Genomic DNA, 19,153 nt, shown 5'->3' on the forward strand with positions numbered 1-19,153 from the left:
CTTCTTTTCTCCTAGATTATAGAGCCACTTGTAAGCAAGCAGTGGTTTGTTACAATGGAGCCCCTGGCTGAGAAAGCCCTTCGTGCAGTTGAAAGAGGAGAGTTAACCATCATTCCTGAAAGGTTTGAGAAGGTATATGGTTTTGTGTGTGTGTGTGTGTGGCTTCATATTGATTTGATTCACTTGCAATAGAAACTTCTTTTATTAATCTTGATTTTCTTCTTGGTGTCTTTTAGCTTTTTCCTTGCTGTAACTTCCAATTTGTGGAGCTTTCAACTCATTATATGAAAATATCTATATATTTCTATTATTATTTAGCATAAGTATTTTAATGAGTAATGCTACATAGTACATACACAGCAATTTTCACAATAGAGGAGTTGAGAGGTTTTTATTGGTTCTCATTTTACTATCGCTTTATCATCTACCATTCACAACTTGTCACCTCGACAGTTATGAATTTTATGAAAATTGGTGTGACTCAAGACTTATGGTTCTTATGGTTATAATATCATTAATTATCCTCAGCCTGATTTACTTTGTATTGCAGATTTACAATCACTGGTTATCAAACATTAAGGACTGGTGTATAAGCAGACAACTCTGGTGGGGACACCGCATACCAGTTTGGTACATTGTGGGAAAAGACTGTGAAGAAGAATATATAGTTGCTAGGAGTGCTGATGAAGCTCTTGAGAAAGCTCGTGCGAAGTATGGAAACAATGTAGAAATCTATCAAGATCCAGATGTTCTTGACACTTGGTTTTCCAGGTCTATTTCTGAAAGATTAATAAGAATTCATGTCTTTTTCTTGTGCACACATTATACACTTTAGAGTACAAATGATACCACTTAACTAAATAATCCATAAATTTTTTTCTCAATGTGTGATTAAATGTGCACTTTTCCGATTTGTTGGAAGTTGGTTAAAGTATAGTTATAACTAGAAAAGATGAGATCTTAAAGAGCTGTATGTAAACAAAACAAATAAGCTAAAAAGCTAAAAGAAAAAGTTTCTGGCAAACAAGCTCTCAATTTAATTGTGTTTACATGAATTTGGCATACTTCACAAGTGGCTTATGATTTGGAAATTGGAAGAAGTTGTTACTCAAACTGTTCTGCAGTAAGAGACCATAATTTTTATGGTTTGAGCTATTATGTGTTTGTCTTTTATTTTATCTTATTTTTTTTGAGTTTTGATTCATCTTTTTCCTTTCTTGGCCTTGGATAATTTGACCGGGGGAAATGGTGAATATTAGACAAAATAATAGTTGCAATAAGTTATGTTCCATTGTGTCCTCTAGTTTACCTAAGTATATTTTTTGTCTCTTTTTCCCTTGTCTATAGGGTTTGAGTTTTGTTTATTTAGTAAATTGGCATAGAGTACCCACCCCTATCTAAATGGGTGGGTTGGGGATTAAGAAGTTGGTGGTGTTTAATCAGGCATCATTGGGAAGGTGGTTATGACGTTATGGGTTGGAAAAGGAGTCCTTATTAAAAATAAGGGTAAATTGCAAAGTGCACCTCTAAAGTTTGGGGTTGCTTGGATTTTACCTCTTGAAGTTGGAAAAATTGGATTTTACACTTTGAAGTTTCCCTACGTTAGCAAAAGCAGCCCCTCCATTAGTGACATGCTTACATGGCCGTTAAGTGACATGCTAGTGTTTGACGTGTAATTTTTTGCCAAGTCAGGCCACCACATGTTAATTGGCCCAATTGAATCGTGACACATGTATTTACCCATTACTTGTAATAAAATAATTTTAAAAAAAAATTCTTTAAAAAGGCTTAAAATAAATATCTAAAATCTAAAAAATCATTAAAAAATTAAAATAAATCTTTAAAATCAAGAAAATTAAATCATATTAATTCATTGGGACAAACTACAAAGCACTAAAAAATAATAATTACATAAATCTGACTATGTATCAGATGAATCAAGCACCAAATCATCAAACTTATACAAAAATCCCACAGAACCTTCCCCAATTCTAAAACATCCAATCCCTCTCTCTCTCTCAAACTTAAACCTCCATGGCAGAGAGCTTAGAGCTCTGCCTTTCACTGCTGCTCACAACGAACTGCCATTGACATTGTGGTGGTGGCTTTGAACTCAAACCCACTTTTTCTGTCCGTTGGATTGTTGTGCTCTAATGGGTCATGGTGGTTGATGGGTATTTGGTTTTTGTGTTCTGCTGGGTCACAATGGTCAGTGGGTATGGGTTTTTTTGTGGTTTGATGGGTTACGATGGCGAGGGAGAGGATGGGTTTGCTGGGATTTTGTTGGTTTGGTTTGGTGGTTGGCTTGGGTTATCCCGCGAATGGTTTTGCTGTTTGGTGAGTGGGAGGTGCTCTTGTTAGGTGAGTGCTCTGGCAGTTGGGTTTGTTTCAATGGATTTGCTTTGATGGGCTGGTGGATTCAAAGGGTTTTTGGGTTTGATGGCGTGCTGTGTTTCATGGTTTGGTTGAGTTCGGTTCAAACTGAATTGCTTTGATTGTTCAATTTGCCTGGGTTTGATTATTTTTGGGTTCGAAGTTTATGGTTTTGATTTTTTGGTTTCGAATTTGCTGGGGAAATCAGTTTGTTGCCGATTGAACTTAATGTGTTGATTTTTTTGGGTTTGTTCATCTTGTTCAAGGTGTTGGATTTTTCTGGGTTTGTTCAACTGTTTTTGTTTTTATTTATTTATTTTTAGTTTATGCAATTTTAAATTTTTAGAGAATGTATTTAGATAGTTTTTTTAAATGATTTTTTCGATTTTAGATATTTATTTTAAGCTTTTTAAAGATTTTAAAGTTATTTTATTACAAGTAATGGGTAAATACATGTGTCACAATTCAATTGGGACAACTAACGCGTGGCGGATTGACTTGGCAAAAAATATTACAAGCCAGACACCAGTGTGTCACTTAACGGCCATGTTGGTGAATCACTAATGGAGGGACTGCTTTTGCTAATGGAGGGAAAATTCAGGGAGTAAAATCTAAATTTTCAAATTTCAGGGTGTAAAATCCAATCAACCCCACACTTTAGGGGCGTACCTTGCAATTTACCAAACAACAAATATGGGAATTCTTTGGGAGGTTGATGCTCGAATGTTAGTAGGGCTTGTATGGGGTGAGTACTTGGAAGCACTACAAGAATTTTATACATTATGAAGTTGGGGATGGCCTTAAGAGTAAGATTTTGGCATGATCGATTGAGTGATGACTTCAGTTTCTGGTCGAAAATTTCTGGAGCTATCTGTGATGTGCCAAGATTGGGAGCTTGAATCTATGTCATTATTTTTAAATGAGTTGTATTTGGCTCACATCTTCCAGGGGTCTGACGATAAAGTGTTATGGTCTCTATCCAAGAGTTGTGGTTTTTGTATGAAGGATTTTTATATGGCTTTCAGGGAGAGGGGATTCTGATGATTTCCTTTGTGCAGTATTTGAAGCATTAAAGTTCTTCCTCAAGTAGCTTTTTTTGGATGGACAGCAACTTTAAACTGTGGGTCACCTTTTCTTACATTGTGACATTGCGGGTCATTTGTGGTCTTTTATTCTTTGTCTGTTCAGTGTGACATGGGTTATGCCTAGTTCGGTGTAGGATCTATTGGCCTGTTGGATTGGGAAGTTTGGTAAACATGACTGGGAAAAGGTTTGGAAGTCATTAACATTATGTTTGATGTGGATCATTTGGTGGGAAAGGAATGCACATGTATTTGATGATGGGCACTCTTGACACGAAAAATGAAGCTCCGTTAGGCCAAAGATTTTACTTCAGCACCTAACCTTGCAGAGTTTTTAGATCAGCTGAATTTTCATTCTTGACATTCTTTTATTTTTATTTCTTTCCCTGTATACTATCAATCTGCCATGCTTGTATTTTTTTTTCTCATATTTATTTTTCAATAATTTCATCACTTATTTAAAAAGATTCTATTATGTCCTTCCTGTTTATGGAAACCTTGATTTTATTTGTCTCAAACGCTAGTTTCTGCTGCCTCACACTCACTTGTTATCAAATTTATGATGCAAGGAAAATTATTGCATGGTCTGTCTTCTTTGAAGAACTCTAAATGTTATTATGAAAACCAAGCTTATGTATTAATTTTTTTTAACAATAAGAAAAGAGAGTGAAATTTGACCAATTTTTTTAGATTAAAAATTGTTAAAGAAAGCATGGATTTGGTTTATATATTATGTCTCAGATTACTGATTTCATCTTCCAACCAAACTTTTGGATAAAAAGTATTGCTGAAAATTAATTTTTGATCAATTTTTTATTTTATTTTATTTTTATTTATTTATAAAAGATTATAAAACAAATGAACATTGGATCTTTATTTATTCATGTACTTATTTACTTTTCATGTCTTAAAATAGGACTTCCATGACTTCAGCAAAATTTTAATTTTGATCTGCTAGGTAATATTGATTATCAATGTGCTTTCAATGATCATGTAGCTGCAAATTTCTAATCAATGAGTTAATTATGATATGCCATTGATAGTTTGTCCAAATAACCAGATGGTTAATATGTCTTGCCATTGAGTTCTAGCTCAAATGACATCTCCTCCTCTTGTAAGAGCATGGTGGAGGGTAAGATGGTGGGTTCGATCCCCATTAAGTGCATGTGTAATTGCTGCCAAATAAATGTCTTATTCAAATTTTATATGGCTTAAAAGTGATATTTTTTACAAAATATTCAAATTATAAGTTTCATTCAGTGGTTTAACAGGATTCTGCATTAAAAGTTTGCATTTATAGGTCATTTTATGTTTTTTTTTTGAATGATTGTATTAATTGTTATTTTAAGAAATAAACCAGATTCAGTAGCTGCTTAGATGATTTGATATTTGATTGTATTACTTGATTTCTTAGTTCATGAATTTAGAATTTTGAAAATGAAGCATCCTTTTTATTTGTCTTATAGTTTTATCAAATCTCAGCTCTTGATGTTCTACTTTGTGGTTCCACACATGAACACTTTGTCCCTGGTTGTTCACATATTATCTCTTTTGTTATCTGTAAATGATACGTACTTACATTCATACACACATATACATACATACATACATACATACGTAGACATTCTTTTGAATAAGCTTTTTCTTACTCCAATGTTCAGTGCACTATGGCCTTTTAGTACTCTTGGATGGCCAGATGTTTCAGAAGAGGATTTTAGACGGTTTTATCCAACAACAATGCTTGAAACTGGGTAATGTGTTTCCCTAGCTAGCTTCTCCTGCCCTATTGATCTCTCTCTCTCTCTCTCTCTCTATATATATATATATATATTATCGGATGCAGTAATGCCAGATGTGAAACCTGGGGCTGCTTTCTGAGGAATATTTAGCGATGGTAACTTAATCTGATTAGTAGGTGCCTGTCATCTGCTAGGTGCCATTTATGCTGCTAATGAACTACAAATTTCTTTTTGTTGCCGATGAACTACAAATTGCTAACTTTATTTTGTGTTTTTGAGTCCATGAATAAAGTTTTACTATCTTTTTTGAAAGATTGCAGAAGTTGATACTGCTTTCATATATGGACAGGCATGACATACTGTTTTTTTGGGTGGCAAGGATGGTCATGATGGGAATTGAGTTCACGGGGACCATTCCATTTTCACATGTTTATCTACATGGACTCATCCGAGACTCACAAGTGAGTTTAGTGCATAGGTGAACCTTTTGCTTTGACATTGGTATTGTATTTACTAATTGCAGTGCTCAATGTGTTGTCTTTCTAGACCTCTCTCAAAGTTCAGCATACTATTTCTTTATTTGTTTTAGGTATTTGTCTCTATAAATTTCACTTTTTAAGCAGTGAAGTCCTATGTGACTTGAGCAATGAAGTCTTGTCCAATTTGATAATGGTGTCATGGAATTTGATGTTGTGATAGATGTTGAGACAAACCAAGCCATCAATATAGGCATTGTAAGTCTATTGGACAAAACGACTACATTGCTCTAAATTAAACTTCCAAATATAGAACTGAAATTTTTAAATCTAGGGAGCAAAGTTGAGCCAACTTTTCTTATCAAAAAAAGAAAAAGAAAAAAAAGGTTGAGCCAACTTTATTTTGGAGGGGTCTGTCTGATTTGCTGTAGGAAGTAGAGATTTAGCCGTAGAACTTTTGTGATATAAGAGTTTTAGATTACAAGTGGTCTAGTGATGAAGTGTTTTTGGATGTGGGAAATGACTAAATGAGACATAATAAAAGTTCTTTGTATTTTCAACTTTGAACCCAATTAGTTTAATTAATTGCCAATGTTTATTTAGTTAATAATAATGATGATAATAATAATTATTATTATTATTTAGTTGTTATTATTATTATTTTTGTTGTTGTTGTTATTATGATGATGATGATGGAATGGATTGAGGTGAGGGCAAGCTAAAGAAAATAGATCCTTCCTTTTATGATTGCTTCTTTGTGTCACTTTATTTCATTAACATGGTATAAGAGCAGGAGAGTTGAATTGACCAAATACATTTTTTTAAATTTTATTTATTTATATATTTTATATACCTCCCTTTTTTTTTTAATTCATTTTTTTTATTTGCTGATTTTTTTTTGAACTACTTTGCCGGGTTGTTTCTAGGTAAACTTTTGTTTTGTTTAATGTTCTGCATAAAGATGTTAGAAAGGCTTGTCATCTTCATCACAATTGTTGTCGTTGCAATTTGGTAGTGAAATGGCAGAAAAATGTCAGTGGCTATGGTGGTGGTTGTTTCTTGATGTTACAAATTTTTATAGTTGATTGGTGTCCTCTGTATTGATTTCTGGTAGATTCGAGGAGGATCTTAGTGGGTTCAGTCTATTCCAGTCAATTTTGGCTTTTCTGGTCGTCTGTACAGTGTCAGTGATTCTTGGTGAGAATGGGTTCATAAGTTTTTCGATTGTTGGTGACCAATTTTTGCACTAGTAGGGTGGTTGTAGGATGTTTGTGAGATTCTTTGGCATTATTGTTTGTCGAAGTTGACCCTTGTTTGGTTCTTACTGTTGGTCAGTCCCTGTCCTGGATATGGATAAACTGCGTCTTGTTTGGTTGTCTTGTGGTGTTTGGCATTGGTTTGAGCATGGGCTCATTATTTGATCGCCTTTTATCTGAAAAGTGAACATCCTGTGCCTCTGTGAGTGATACCACTGATTTTGATTGCTTCACTACTACTTCCTCAGTTGTCCCTGCAAGTCTGTGAGACCAAGAGGATAGTTTGATCATTACTCTTATGCTATCCGGTTGAGAACCTAACATTGGGATTGCTCTAATGCACCTTCAGTCTGCAGAGGCTATCTGATATCTTTTGTAGCAGCACATTTATTCTTGATCAGAAAATGTTGCTTGTATGGTATGCATAAGCAATATTTCGATCTTGAGCAAGGTAGCCAAAGTTTGGCAGAATATTACTCTCAAGTCACGTGTGTACTCAAGGAGAGAAATATGTATTAACCAGTTACGACTGTTACTACGCATATTCAAAGGGAGGCAAACACTTTGGAAACTAGGAACCTTAAAAGTGCACGCATTGCAGCAGCAACAATCATACAGTGGACTATTATTGAGATATAATGGCAAACCCTCTGAGTTGGACAATTGGGCCTTCTCATAGGATGACTACACCATAGCATCAGGACATCTGCCACCCAGTAAACAAGGATGAACTCTACACCAAAGGATGGGTATGTTCAATTTCCAGCCCATCATTAGCAAGTAGCTTCCTCCCTTCCTCCTATATAAGCACTCTAGCCCAATTAACTATATCTTTTTTTTTTTGATAAGTAAGAGAGATGTATATTCAAGAAGCTACCTCATGCAAACAACATAAGGTAGAACAAAGATTACAGAGAAGGAAACAAACATGAAAAAACAACATAACAAACAACAAAAAACATAAAACTAAGAACAAAGAAGGGAGTTAAGGAACATAGGGAGAGAATCACTAGAGGTGAGTTCCCAGGCCCTAGACCAATCAAAAAGGGAGCCCTTAAAAAAAGTGAGCAGCTGGTCATCAGATTTGTCCAAGTCCTCAAAAGTACGCCAGTTTCGCTCCCTCCAAATACACCACATTAGGCACGGAGGAACTAAATTCCAAATACTAGAAGAGTGCTTTCCCAACCAATTCCACCAACCAAAAAGCGTATCTGCAACTGAACTTGGCAATACCCAATTGATCCCAAAAGATCTGAAAACCAAGCTCCATAGTTGATAAGCTTTGTCGCAATGGAGTAGCAAATGATTTACCGTCTCTCCACTACAACGACACATAATGCACCAGTCAACAAAATCAAAGCCTCTACCCCGCAGATTATCCCCAGTAAGAATCTTCTCCCAAGCTGCATTCCAAACAAAGAAAGAGACACACGGAAGAACCTTAACCTTCCAAACACCTTTCCAAGGAAAGATAATAGATGAGGGACAACGTAGCTTATTATATGATTGGTGTGTTCACTCATTTCTTTGATTATCATCCTGTCTCATCACCTCAGAGTGTTACTTTAGCCAATGGTTCATTAGCCACTGTCTAGGGCTTTAGAATCACTCATCTAAGTTCCTGATATTGGGTTTTTCACATTATCGGTTTTCCTTTAATTTGTTGGCAATTAGTAAATTCACCAAATAACTTAAGTGTTGTGTTAGTTTTTATCCTTCTATTTGTAATTTTCAGGATCTTAAGACAAAGTGGATGATTGGTATGGTAAGGGGCATGAAACTGGAGGTCTCTATTAGCTGGATTTTGCACCTTTCTCTCCTCAACAATCCCTTTAATATTCACTATATTTTTTCTAGTGGCGTTGTCAACTTGGTCATCCATCTATATCCACTTTGAAATGTCAAGTTGATGGAAATCTAGATCAAATAATTGAGAACTTGAACTAGAATTGCCTTAGAATTGAGAATCAAAGCTGGAATTACAGAGGAAAACTGGAGAAACAGAGATACTGTCCAGGTCTGAAACAAAGTTAAATCTACATATAAAAAAAACTGATTTTTTTTTTTTTTTTTTGATTCTCAACTTAATACTTCATTAAACCGAAATGTGAGCCATACAGTTTACATCATTTTGCACTTGGTTTACAATCATAGGTGGCATGTCTTCCACCCATATATCACACTCGTGTACAAACTTGGCATGTCTTGCCATAATGTGAGCCGCAGAGTTGCAGCTTCTGCGTATGTGAGACATCTCCCACGCTTCAAAGCAATTCAGTCCTAGTCTTGTGCCTTCAACAACTTTTTGGACTCTACTTTGCATCATGGCCTGTTCGCGGAAGGCGCTAATCACCAACAGAGAGTCACTTTCAATTATTACCTGACCCAGGCTAAGGTCCCTTGCAAATTGAACACCTTCTTCTCCAGCTTTAGCCTCCACTTCCAACGCTCTCAAGGGCAGCTCCAGTCTTTTGCTCAGTGCTCCCATGATCAGACCCTTTTCGTTTCTAACTACCACCCCAATGCCACAACTCCCTGACTCCCTGAAGACTGCCCCATCCGTGTTCACTTTGAACCAGCCTTGCTTCGGGGGAGACCAACGTTGTACAGCACTTGGGTGAACACTCCTCTGAATTATCCTTTCGCCTTTAATCTCTTCAACATAAGCAGCCGCAGCCTTGATAAGCCCAACCAGCCCTTTGCTTTGTCCACCATGGATCACCGAATTTCTGTTATTCCACAAGCTCCACGCGGTCACTGCAAACAGCACCCAATTGACATTTGGGTGAGATTCCATTACCTCCCACACAACAGTCACAAACTCAGTCACAGGTTCCGGCAGAGCTGGGAGCTTGATTTTTGTTTCGCTCCACACCTCCTTTGCAAATTTGCAATCCCACAGGATATGCCCCGATGTCTCACCAGAGCCACACAGCGCACAACAGTCCTTACAGCCAACCCCCCTCACCTTTAGTCTATTCCTTGCAGGCTCTCCACATGAAGTGTTTAATTTTATTTGGGCACTCCAAATTCCAAACCATCCTCCAGAGAGCTTTCATCCTCGCATTATCCGAATTGTTACCAATGTCCGAACTTGTCGGCTTCTCCTTAAGACATCTCTGCGCTACCCCGTAAGCACTCTTCATTGAAAATTTTCCATTTGAGGTCCAGGCCCAAATAACTGAATCCTCCGGCAGTCTATAGCTGATTGGTATGCCCAACACTAGCTCTGCATCATGTGGAAGTAAAATGCTTCTGACCTTAACAACATCCCAGCACCTCCTATCCGCATCAATGAGATCCGAAACCATCATTTCAACATCCTGAGCTCTCTGAGGCCTGATTACTTTGAAGGAAACCAGTCTTGGGACCCACCTATCTTCCCAAATGTTAACTTTTTGGCCATTGCCAATACACCACTGAGAACCCTTTGTGATTATATCTTTTGCTGCCATGATGCTTCGCCACGCGTAAGATGGCTTCCTACCCACTTGAACATTTAAGAAAGACTCCTTTGCAAAATACTTGGCTTTGTACACTCTATGAACCAGTGAATTTGGGTTCTCAAGGATTCTCCAGCCTTGTTTTGCTAGGAGTGCTAAATTGAACGCCTTGAGGTCCCGAAAACCCACACCTCCCTTGGACTTTGGCTTGCATAATTTCTCCCAGGAGACCCATGCCAGCTTCCTTTCCCTTCCTTTTTGACCCCACCAGAAATTACTCATCATTGAATTCAAGTCTTTGCACAGGGAGTCCGGAAGCTTGAACACGCTCATCGTGTATGTAGAAGTGGCTTGTGCCACAGCTTTTATAAGAATTTCTCTGCCTGCATTGGATAAGAGCTTGCCCTTCCACCACGCAATTTTTCTTCCCACTTGATCCTTAATCCGGTTGAAGGCTTTCCTTTTTCCCTTTCCAACTAATGGTGGAAGTCCCAAGTATTTCTCATGATGTCTGACCACCTTAGCCCCAAACCTGTGCTTGACCTAGTCTTGCACCTCCCTACAAGTATTCTTACTAAAATATAGGGCTGTTTTTTCTTTATTTACTTTCTGACCCGAATCTCGTTCGTAGTCCTCCAACACCTTCAAAACCCTCTCACACCGATATAGAAGCCCGACAAAAGATAATACTATCATCGGCAAACAGCAAGTGTGAGACACTCGGGGCACCTTTACTCACCGCTACACCTTTAATGTGTCCCTCCTTTTCCTCCTTTTTCAACAAAGCCGATAACCCTTCTGCACACAGTAAAAATAAATACGGGGAGATTGGGTCCCCCTGCCGAAGACCCCTTGAAGGGATAATCCTTCCTTTTGGCTCCCCATTTATCAAGACTGAGTAGGATACCGTATTAACACACATCATCATAATAGAAATCCACCTCTCATGAAACCCCATTTTCCTCATTGTAGTTTCCAAATAGGGCCATTCGACACGATCATATGTCTCGCTCATATCGAGCTTCACTGCCATTAGAGCTACCTTACCCTTCCTTTTCTAGTCAATATAGTGCATAGTCTCAAAGGCCACAAGCACATTATCAATTATTGATCTGCCCGGCACGAATGCACTTTGAGATTCATCAACTACCTCCTTTAATACTTTTTTTAATCTATTTGCAAGCACTTTAGAGATAATTTTATACACTACATTGCATAAGCTTATCGGTCTGAACTCCGTAATTTTCTGTGGTGAAGCTACCTTAGGGATAAGGCATATAAATGTTTCATTGAGAGTACCAGGTGAAACACCAGAATTTAAAACTTCTAATACATTGCTTACCACATCAGGACCTACTATATCCCAATAATGTTGATAAAAGATGGGAGACATACCGTCGGGGCCCGGAGCTTTTATGGGGTGCATCTGATGTAAAGCTTTCCAAACCTCTTCTGCCTTGAACATTGCCAACAACTCCTTGTTCATAGCCGCAGTGACCCGGTTGGAGATAGCACTTAGACTTGCATCAAAATTTGAGGGGTTATCAGACTTGAAAATCTTCGTAAAATAGTCTAAGATTGTGTTTTCAATACCCTCCTGGTCCTCTATCCACTCCCCTTGAAGGTTTTGCAAACCATCAATTTTATTTCTCCTTCTCCTCTGGCTAGCTGTAGCATGGAAAAATTTCGTATTTTGATCCCCCCACTTCAGCCACAACGCCCTAGACCTCTGATTCCACATAATCTCCTCTCGAATTTGGATCTCATTGATTTCCTTTTTCAACCCCTGAATTTCCTCGGCTTTATCCAGCATGTCATCCACGGCTTCAAGTTGTTGAAGTTGGTCTCTCTAATGTCTTAGAGTATTATTAACATTTCCGAACACCCTCCAATTCCATCTGCTCAATTGCTCTTGACAATTCTGTAAACGATCCATGATCGTAGCCCTACTGTCTCTTCCCACCGGATCCCACACATCCTCAATTAGCTCTCTACAACCTGCCTCCCTTGTCCACATAGCCTCAAAGAAAAACCTCTTCCTTGCCGGTTTTCGAGGCTTCCTCCGGTGGAGGCAAAGAGATAACAAACAATGATCAGAAATAGACATACTAACATGATGAACACTTGCATTCGGGAACCTGTCCAGCCAGCTCTCACTTGCCACCATCCTGTCCAATCTAAGCTTAGTTCTCTGCTCCCCTGCCCTTCCATCACACCAAGTGTACCTTTACCCAACAAAACCCAAATCAACAAGACCGCATCTACTTAGACATTCCCTAAATTCTTTCATTTGTTGAGCTTCTCTCTCAGGACGACCAAGCTTTTCGTCGGGATGGAAGATTTCATTGAAATCCCCAAAAACCACCCATGGTAATGGACTCTGCACTTTCAACACTTCCAAAAGCTCCCACGAAATAAATCTTTTAGCTGCGTTGAGTTGACCATAAAACCCAGTTGCACGCCACGGGGTTGGAGCAGAATTATCGTGGATCTCGACGTCAATGTGCGAGTTCGAACAGCTCTTGAAATGCACCTCGGTGCCTTCTCTCCACAGCAACGCCAAACCCCCACTACGACCGTCGCTTGGAACTATAATACCCTGAGTATACTCTAGCTTGCTCTGAATACCTTTAATCCGATTCGTTCCGGCTTTCGTCTCCGATAGGAAAACCAGCAGAGGATCTTTTGTCCTCACCTCATCGGCGAGTGTCTGAACTGCCAAGGACGATCCTAATCCTCGGCAGTTCCAGGCTAACAAGCTCATTTGGCTCGGCGGTGCTGCACAGCAGCCACCGCCACACTGCCAACCTTATTCTCCTTTCCATTTGTTTCGTGTTCACCTACACTCTGTCCTTTCCTGCGTTTTTGACATCCTGAGTTTGGATCAAGTTCCTGAAGGGGTGTTGGGCCCTCCCTTTTGGGATTACTTGGGCTTTCACACTCCTGAGAAACCCCTTTGTTGCCCTGGCCAGCCTTTTCCAATGCCTACTCGCTGGGCCCAGAGTCTTCGAAGTCCATCCTTTTTTGTCATCATAACACATAGCTAATGGGCCTGGAATTGGATTTTCCAAGGCTGGCCCAACTACCGTCATTTTAACTTTGTTCTTTGGCGCCAAATCCCCCTCAGAAATTAGCTGGGACCTCTGACCCAATGCAGTTTCCCACTGCATCCCCTCCGCAAAATCGGCCTTCGCAGCAGGCTTTTCCTCACTGAATCTCCCCAAAACAGCTGCTTTCTCCTCTTTCTTTCCAACCAACTCTTTGACCTTACCCTCCTCAGCTAACACATCTGACAAAGGCTTAACAGAGGTTACTGCCCCCACGTCACTTATGGATTGACTGGCCCCTTAAGTTGACTTATCTGCCACGTGACCTTCCCTTCCCTCAAGACTTTCCTTCACCGTGTTTTGTTGCTTCGCCGGGGCTGTCGGACTAACCTCAGTTGCCCCATTACATTCTGTAGCTTCTCTTCTTGCTCCCTGCGCTACCCCTTCTCTCCCTCCCCTTCGCATTGGCTCCCCCCTTAACCAAGCACCATATTGAAGTTGGCATGCTCCGTCCTTATCACCTAGTGCCTGCCCTTCACTGCACTCTCTTAGGGAATGATTGAGAAACCCACACCTGTAGCAAAAATTGGGTAACCTTTTATATTTAAAATTTACCCATTTAGGCTCGCCTCCTTCAGCTGTGATTCTTTTCCCTCGCACCAGTCGCTTAGTAACATCAATTCTCACTCTAACACGGAGACATTTTCCCCACTGTACTCCAGAATCTGGAACATCCACATCTAGCACCGACCCTAAACACGACCCAATAGCCCACCCTGTCTCTCTCGTCCTGCTGTTCAGGGGTAGGTTGTAAATCTGCACCTAGAAGGGGGCCCATTTGACTTCAATCTCCTTCGGTGTCAACTCCCCTTCGAACTCTTGAATGAGAACTAGTTGCTTCTCATAACTCCAAGGGCACATGTCCAACACCTTCTTTTTGTCTTTCTCATCTCCGAACTCCACCAAGAACAGTTCCTCCTCAAGTTCAGCAATTTGAACCCCTTTATTTGGTTTCCACAATATTCTTAACTTCTTTCTTAAAGCATCCACATTAATGCTTCTTTGGGACAGAATCTTCATCACCACACAATACTTCCCCATCTTTCTTGCAGCACTTGTGCTTCTGCTATCTAGCTCTATGCCTGTGTCTTCTTCCTCTGTAAACGTTAGTTTCTTCCACAGCTCCTCTAATTCATCAGCCATAGATGGCAAACTTGTTATCTGTCTACCTATGTAGTACTCCTTGGAAAACTCCCTCCGCGCCACCTAGAAAGGACCCAAAGACGACTAAAACTTACCACTGCCTCACACGAGGGAGGTCACTTCCCTTCTTGCAAGGAACTGCAAGACTCCCACCGGCTAAAAAAAAAAAAAAACTGATTCTACTCTTACATAACAAGCCTATTTATAATCTTTAACTACTAGGAAATAAACTAGGTAATAGTCACATCTAGGCAGGCTATCACAGCATAAGTCAAAGATGAAATTAATGAGAATATATGGCAGATTTGAGAAGTCAAAATAAGGGGCTGGCTGGCTGCCCTAAACAGTGGCTGTTTAGGGCTGTTTTGGGGCTGTAATAGCAGATACAGGACCTGTTGGTTGCTGTCCAACACCAGAAGTTTCTCCTCTCCCATTTGTACTTGAATTCCCAACCTTATATTGGTTAAAAATCCCGACCATACCTGGAACCCCACTCTCCAGATCTCAAAGTAGGCCTAGTTTGTTGTTTCTCCACCAATAAAGCCTGGTTGTAGGCTTCCGGCATGTTTCACAATGATTGAAGGCTAAGGACATCTTGGATGGTTGGCTTCAATCCACTCAAGTAACTTGCAACCATTTGTTCTCCACTTGCATTTAAATCTACCCTTACTACAAGATGGTGAAATGTCTCCGTATACTTCTCAACACTACCTTCTTGCCTAAGGTTGTGTAGGTCTTTGTAGAGTGCTTGGGTGTAGTTGGAAGGAAGAAATTGCTCACGGAGCTTTTTCTTCATCTTCTCCCAATTCTTGATCTTGACTTTACCAATTCATTGGCGATAAATTTGTAATTGTATTGCTGAGCAGGTGGATTGGGAACTTGCTTGTTGTCCTTCTAAGTTGAAGTGTTTAGAATAAGGAAGCGAAGGAGAAACTAGTTTTCTGGTTTGGTAAAGTATTTTTTTAGATTCAGCATGGGGGGAGTTCGTAGCTTCTTCATTGAGTCCAAATCCTTTAAATTAGTTTTAGAGGAAGGGGGCCGTTACTTCTTGCTAAGGATCTTTGAGAGGGGCAGATTCTTTATGAGATCAGTTTTCATGGGTAAGAATGCAGTAATATGGCTGATGAATAACGTTGAAGACTTTGTTGTTGGGAAGAGTTCCAAGCAGTTTTTCATTTTTAGAGATGGGGACACTGCCTTTACTCTCCAAAGGAGCTTCAACTCTTTTGGTTAGTTCTTGCTACTGACTGAACTCAAAGTGGGTGGATGTAGGAGGTTAGTTATTATCCCAGAAGGCAAAGAGAAGTTTGGTTGGAGGACCTTTGGCCTTGAACTAAGAAAGCTGCTGAACCCTCCCATTATGCGTTGGCTGGTTTTGGTCCTCCAAGTTTTTTTCCTCAGGTGCAGGGGTACAACTTGGAAGCCCAAAACTCTAGAACTTTTGCTGAAGTTGTGCAAGGCTTCCATGGAAGAACAGAAGTTAGCAAGCACATTAAGCAGCTGGATGAAAAGAAGGGGGTGACTCTGAGACTTCAAGGTGCCAAAGTGGGGGTTTTTCCGGTGGGTAAGGCTGAGAAGATGGAGGTGGGGAGAGGGGAGAGGGGACAGGAGGAAGCAGAGCATTAATGTGGAGGCTGAGGTTGGTGAGCAATATCTGGCAGACAGGAGGTTACGTTTCCCAAGCTCCAGTTTAATTTAAAAGATTATGAAAAGATGAAGAAGAGTGATGCTAGGAGATATGGCTGGTTAGGAAGAGGTCTTATCGTGGAGGTTGATGTGATAGGGAGGAGGCGGGTTTCCTGGGACAGAAACAAAGTGGGAGATATGAATTTCAGAGGGGAATCACGTGCACTGGCGTCGGATTGCAATAGAAGAGGTACTAAGGCCCTAAAATGGGTTGCAAGGGAAACCAAACAGGCTGAACAAGTCTTGGGCCTTGACACAAGCCCATTGCTGCCCGACCCAGGTGTGGGTTATTTTATTTGCTCTGGCCCAAGTCAGTTTGAAGAGGGAGAGAGCTCTCGGTCAGGAGAAGAGAGACTAACTCAGAGCCCGATGAAGGAGGCGAGCTCCTTGGCTTGTTCCCAGTGCTCCGATCTTGAGCCGGTGGTGCTGGGCCGGGATCCTCAGCCTCCGACGGTGGCCGGCGGCCCATATTTTGCCGGAAACAGCTCCGATGAGCACTCTTTTTCACCGGGTAAGTCTGAGCTGACGTTTTCGAGGTCACCGGTGGAGTTTCTCTCTTCTTTTCTCTTCCTCTCTGGCTTCTTTTGTGCTTTTCAAGGGCTGGGTTTGTGGACACACCCATGAAGGCTGTGGGTGATGCCCCTGGGGAGGGAGTTTTGGTGGTGGAAGAATTGGAAAACTTAGAAATGGGTTTGGGTGTGTTTCACACGAAGGCAATGGGTGAGGCCAGCGGGGAGGAAGCATTGGTGGTGGAAGAGTTAAACAATTCTGATTTGGGTTTGGGTGTGATACCCACGAAGGCAGTGGGTGATGCCCCTGGGGAGAGTGCTTTGGTGGTGAAAGAGATGAATAATTCAGATATGGGTTTGGGAGGAGAGGATAGCTTATCAATCCCTCTGAGGTCTATCACTCCCTTTGGGCTGCCTTTGGCAGCTGAGTTGGACTGTGATTATGAGGCATTGGAATGTGTGGATACGTTAGATATTTCTAGTTGGGTGAAGAACAGACTTCCTGGTTTTAGTAAGCTGGTGGGGTTTCCTCTGAGTCGACATGAGAAGTTATGTATTGCTTTGTTACAAAAGATTGAGAAGGAGACGGAGGATGTCAAAGTGTTGAACAGGAAAGCTGCAACTCCTAGAAAAGCTCTCATTAAAAAGAATAGAGGGAAGAGAGAGTTGAGGAACTTGCAATCTTCGGTTTAACTATGATGGCAAGTAGAGTGTAGGTTGCTGAACTATTTCATCAGTTGGGATTGTCATGTCTTTATGAATTTAAAAATTCTTTCTTGAAATGTTAGGGGTTTGAATGACTGTCGGAAATCGTCAGTTGTGAAAAATTTATTGCGTGAGTGGAAGTGTGATGTAATTTGCCTTCAAGAGACCAAGCTATTTGGCTTGGACAGACAAATGGTTGGCAGCCTGTGGAGCTGTCCCTTTGTGGATTGGGTGGCTTTAGATGCTGTCCAGACGGCGGGTGGGGTTTTGTTGATGTGGGATAGGAGGGTATTGGAGAGGTTGGACTTTTTTCTGGGTTCCGTTTCTGTGTCTGTTCTGTGGAAAGGGATGGGGGATGGCTTTACCTGGGCGTGTTCTGGGGTGTATGGCCCAATTGATAATAATGCGAGGGGACTCATGTGGGACGAGTTGGTTGGTACTCACCAATATTGGAACGTTCCTTGGTGTTGCATTGGGGATTTTAATATTGTTCGTTTCCCTAGTGAACGGTCGGGTAACTCCCGACTTACTCCGGCTATGGATCTTTTTTCGGAGTTCATTGAGGATCTTAATTTGATTGATTTGCCTTTGGAGAGAGGGAGTTTTACCTGGTCTAGCGGCTCCGATCAGCCTTCGATGTCTAGGATAGACAGAGTGTTGGTGTCTCACGATTGGGAAGAGCAATACCCGGATGTAATCCAGTGGATTTTACCTCGTCCTGTTTCAGATCATTTCCCAATTCTGGTGGAGGTAGGGGGAATGGCGAGAGGGAAAATTCCGTTTAGGTTTGAGAATATGTGGTTAAAGACGGACGGGTTCATTGATAGAGTTCACTCTTGGTGGAATCGGCATTCTTTCTCTGGTACTCCTAGCTTTGTGTTTGCCAAAAAATTGAAGGCCTTAAAAGAAGATATTATTCAGTGGAACCGGTCGGAGTTTGGTCATGTCGGACGCAAAAAGTCTCAATTATTAGAGGCTTTGAAATTGCTAGATGCCAAGGAAGGGGAGTTTGGCCTCTCTGATGCAGAGTTATGCGAGAGAATTGTGGTGAGATCCGAAGTAGAGAGTCTTCTCTCTTTGGAAGAAATCTCATGGAGACAAAAATCAAGAATGTTATGGATTAAAGAAGGAGATAATAATACTAAATTCTTCCATAAGATGGCTAATTCCCATAGAAGGTTTAACCATCTAAGAATTTTGGAGGTGGATGGGGTGGTGTATGAGGAGTCGTCTGAGGTGGCTGCTCAAGTGGTTCAATTTTATAAAAATTTGTATTAGGAGACAGAGGAGTGGAGGCCTTATGCAGAAGGTTTGGAGTTCGATCAGATAGATGGGTCGGAGAGGTGCTGGCTTGAAAGGAGGTTTGAGAAGGAGGAGATCCTTCTAGCTGTTAATGAGTTGGCTAGGGATAAAGCCCCAGGTCCAGATGGTTTTTCCATGGCCTTCTTTCACCATTGCTGGAGAGTGGTGGAAAGAGATGTTCTAGCAGTTTTTGAGGAGTTCTATCTCCACAGTAAGTTTGAGAAATCTCTGAACGCTACTTTCATAGCCTTAATTCCTAAGAAGAATGATGCTTCCAATATCCGAGATTTCAGGCCTATTAGCTTGGTGGGGAGCTTGTACAAGATCTTGTC

General features: G+C 40.6%; 1 protein-coding gene across 2 annotated transcripts in view; it reads left to right on the forward strand.

Annotated features, from left to right (window-relative positions):
* Nucleotides 1-19,153, forward strand: part of LOC112040548 (valine--tRNA ligase, chloroplastic/mitochondrial 2) — a 74,200-nt gene that overhangs the window by 19,695 nt on the left and 35,352 nt on the right. For both annotated transcript variants that reach the window (XM_024073433.2, XM_024073448.2), the window contains 4 exons: nucleotides 16-132; nucleotides 551-771; nucleotides 5,117-5,206; nucleotides 5,544-5,655. In XM_024073433.2, the coding sequence (XP_023929201.1) occupies nucleotides 16-132; nucleotides 551-771; nucleotides 5,117-5,206; nucleotides 5,544-5,655 (540 nt within the window). The remainder of the gene's footprint in view (nucleotides 1-15; nucleotides 133-550; nucleotides 772-5,116; nucleotides 5,207-5,543; nucleotides 5,656-19,153) is intronic.

The sequence above is a fragment of the Quercus suber genome, unplaced genomic scaffold (genome assembly GCF_002906115.3).
Source record: "Quercus suber isolate HL8 unplaced genomic scaffold, Cork oak 2.0 scaffold_5, whole genome shotgun sequence".
Lineage (NCBI taxonomy): Eukaryota > Viridiplantae > Streptophyta > Magnoliopsida > Fagales > Fagaceae > Quercus > Quercus suber.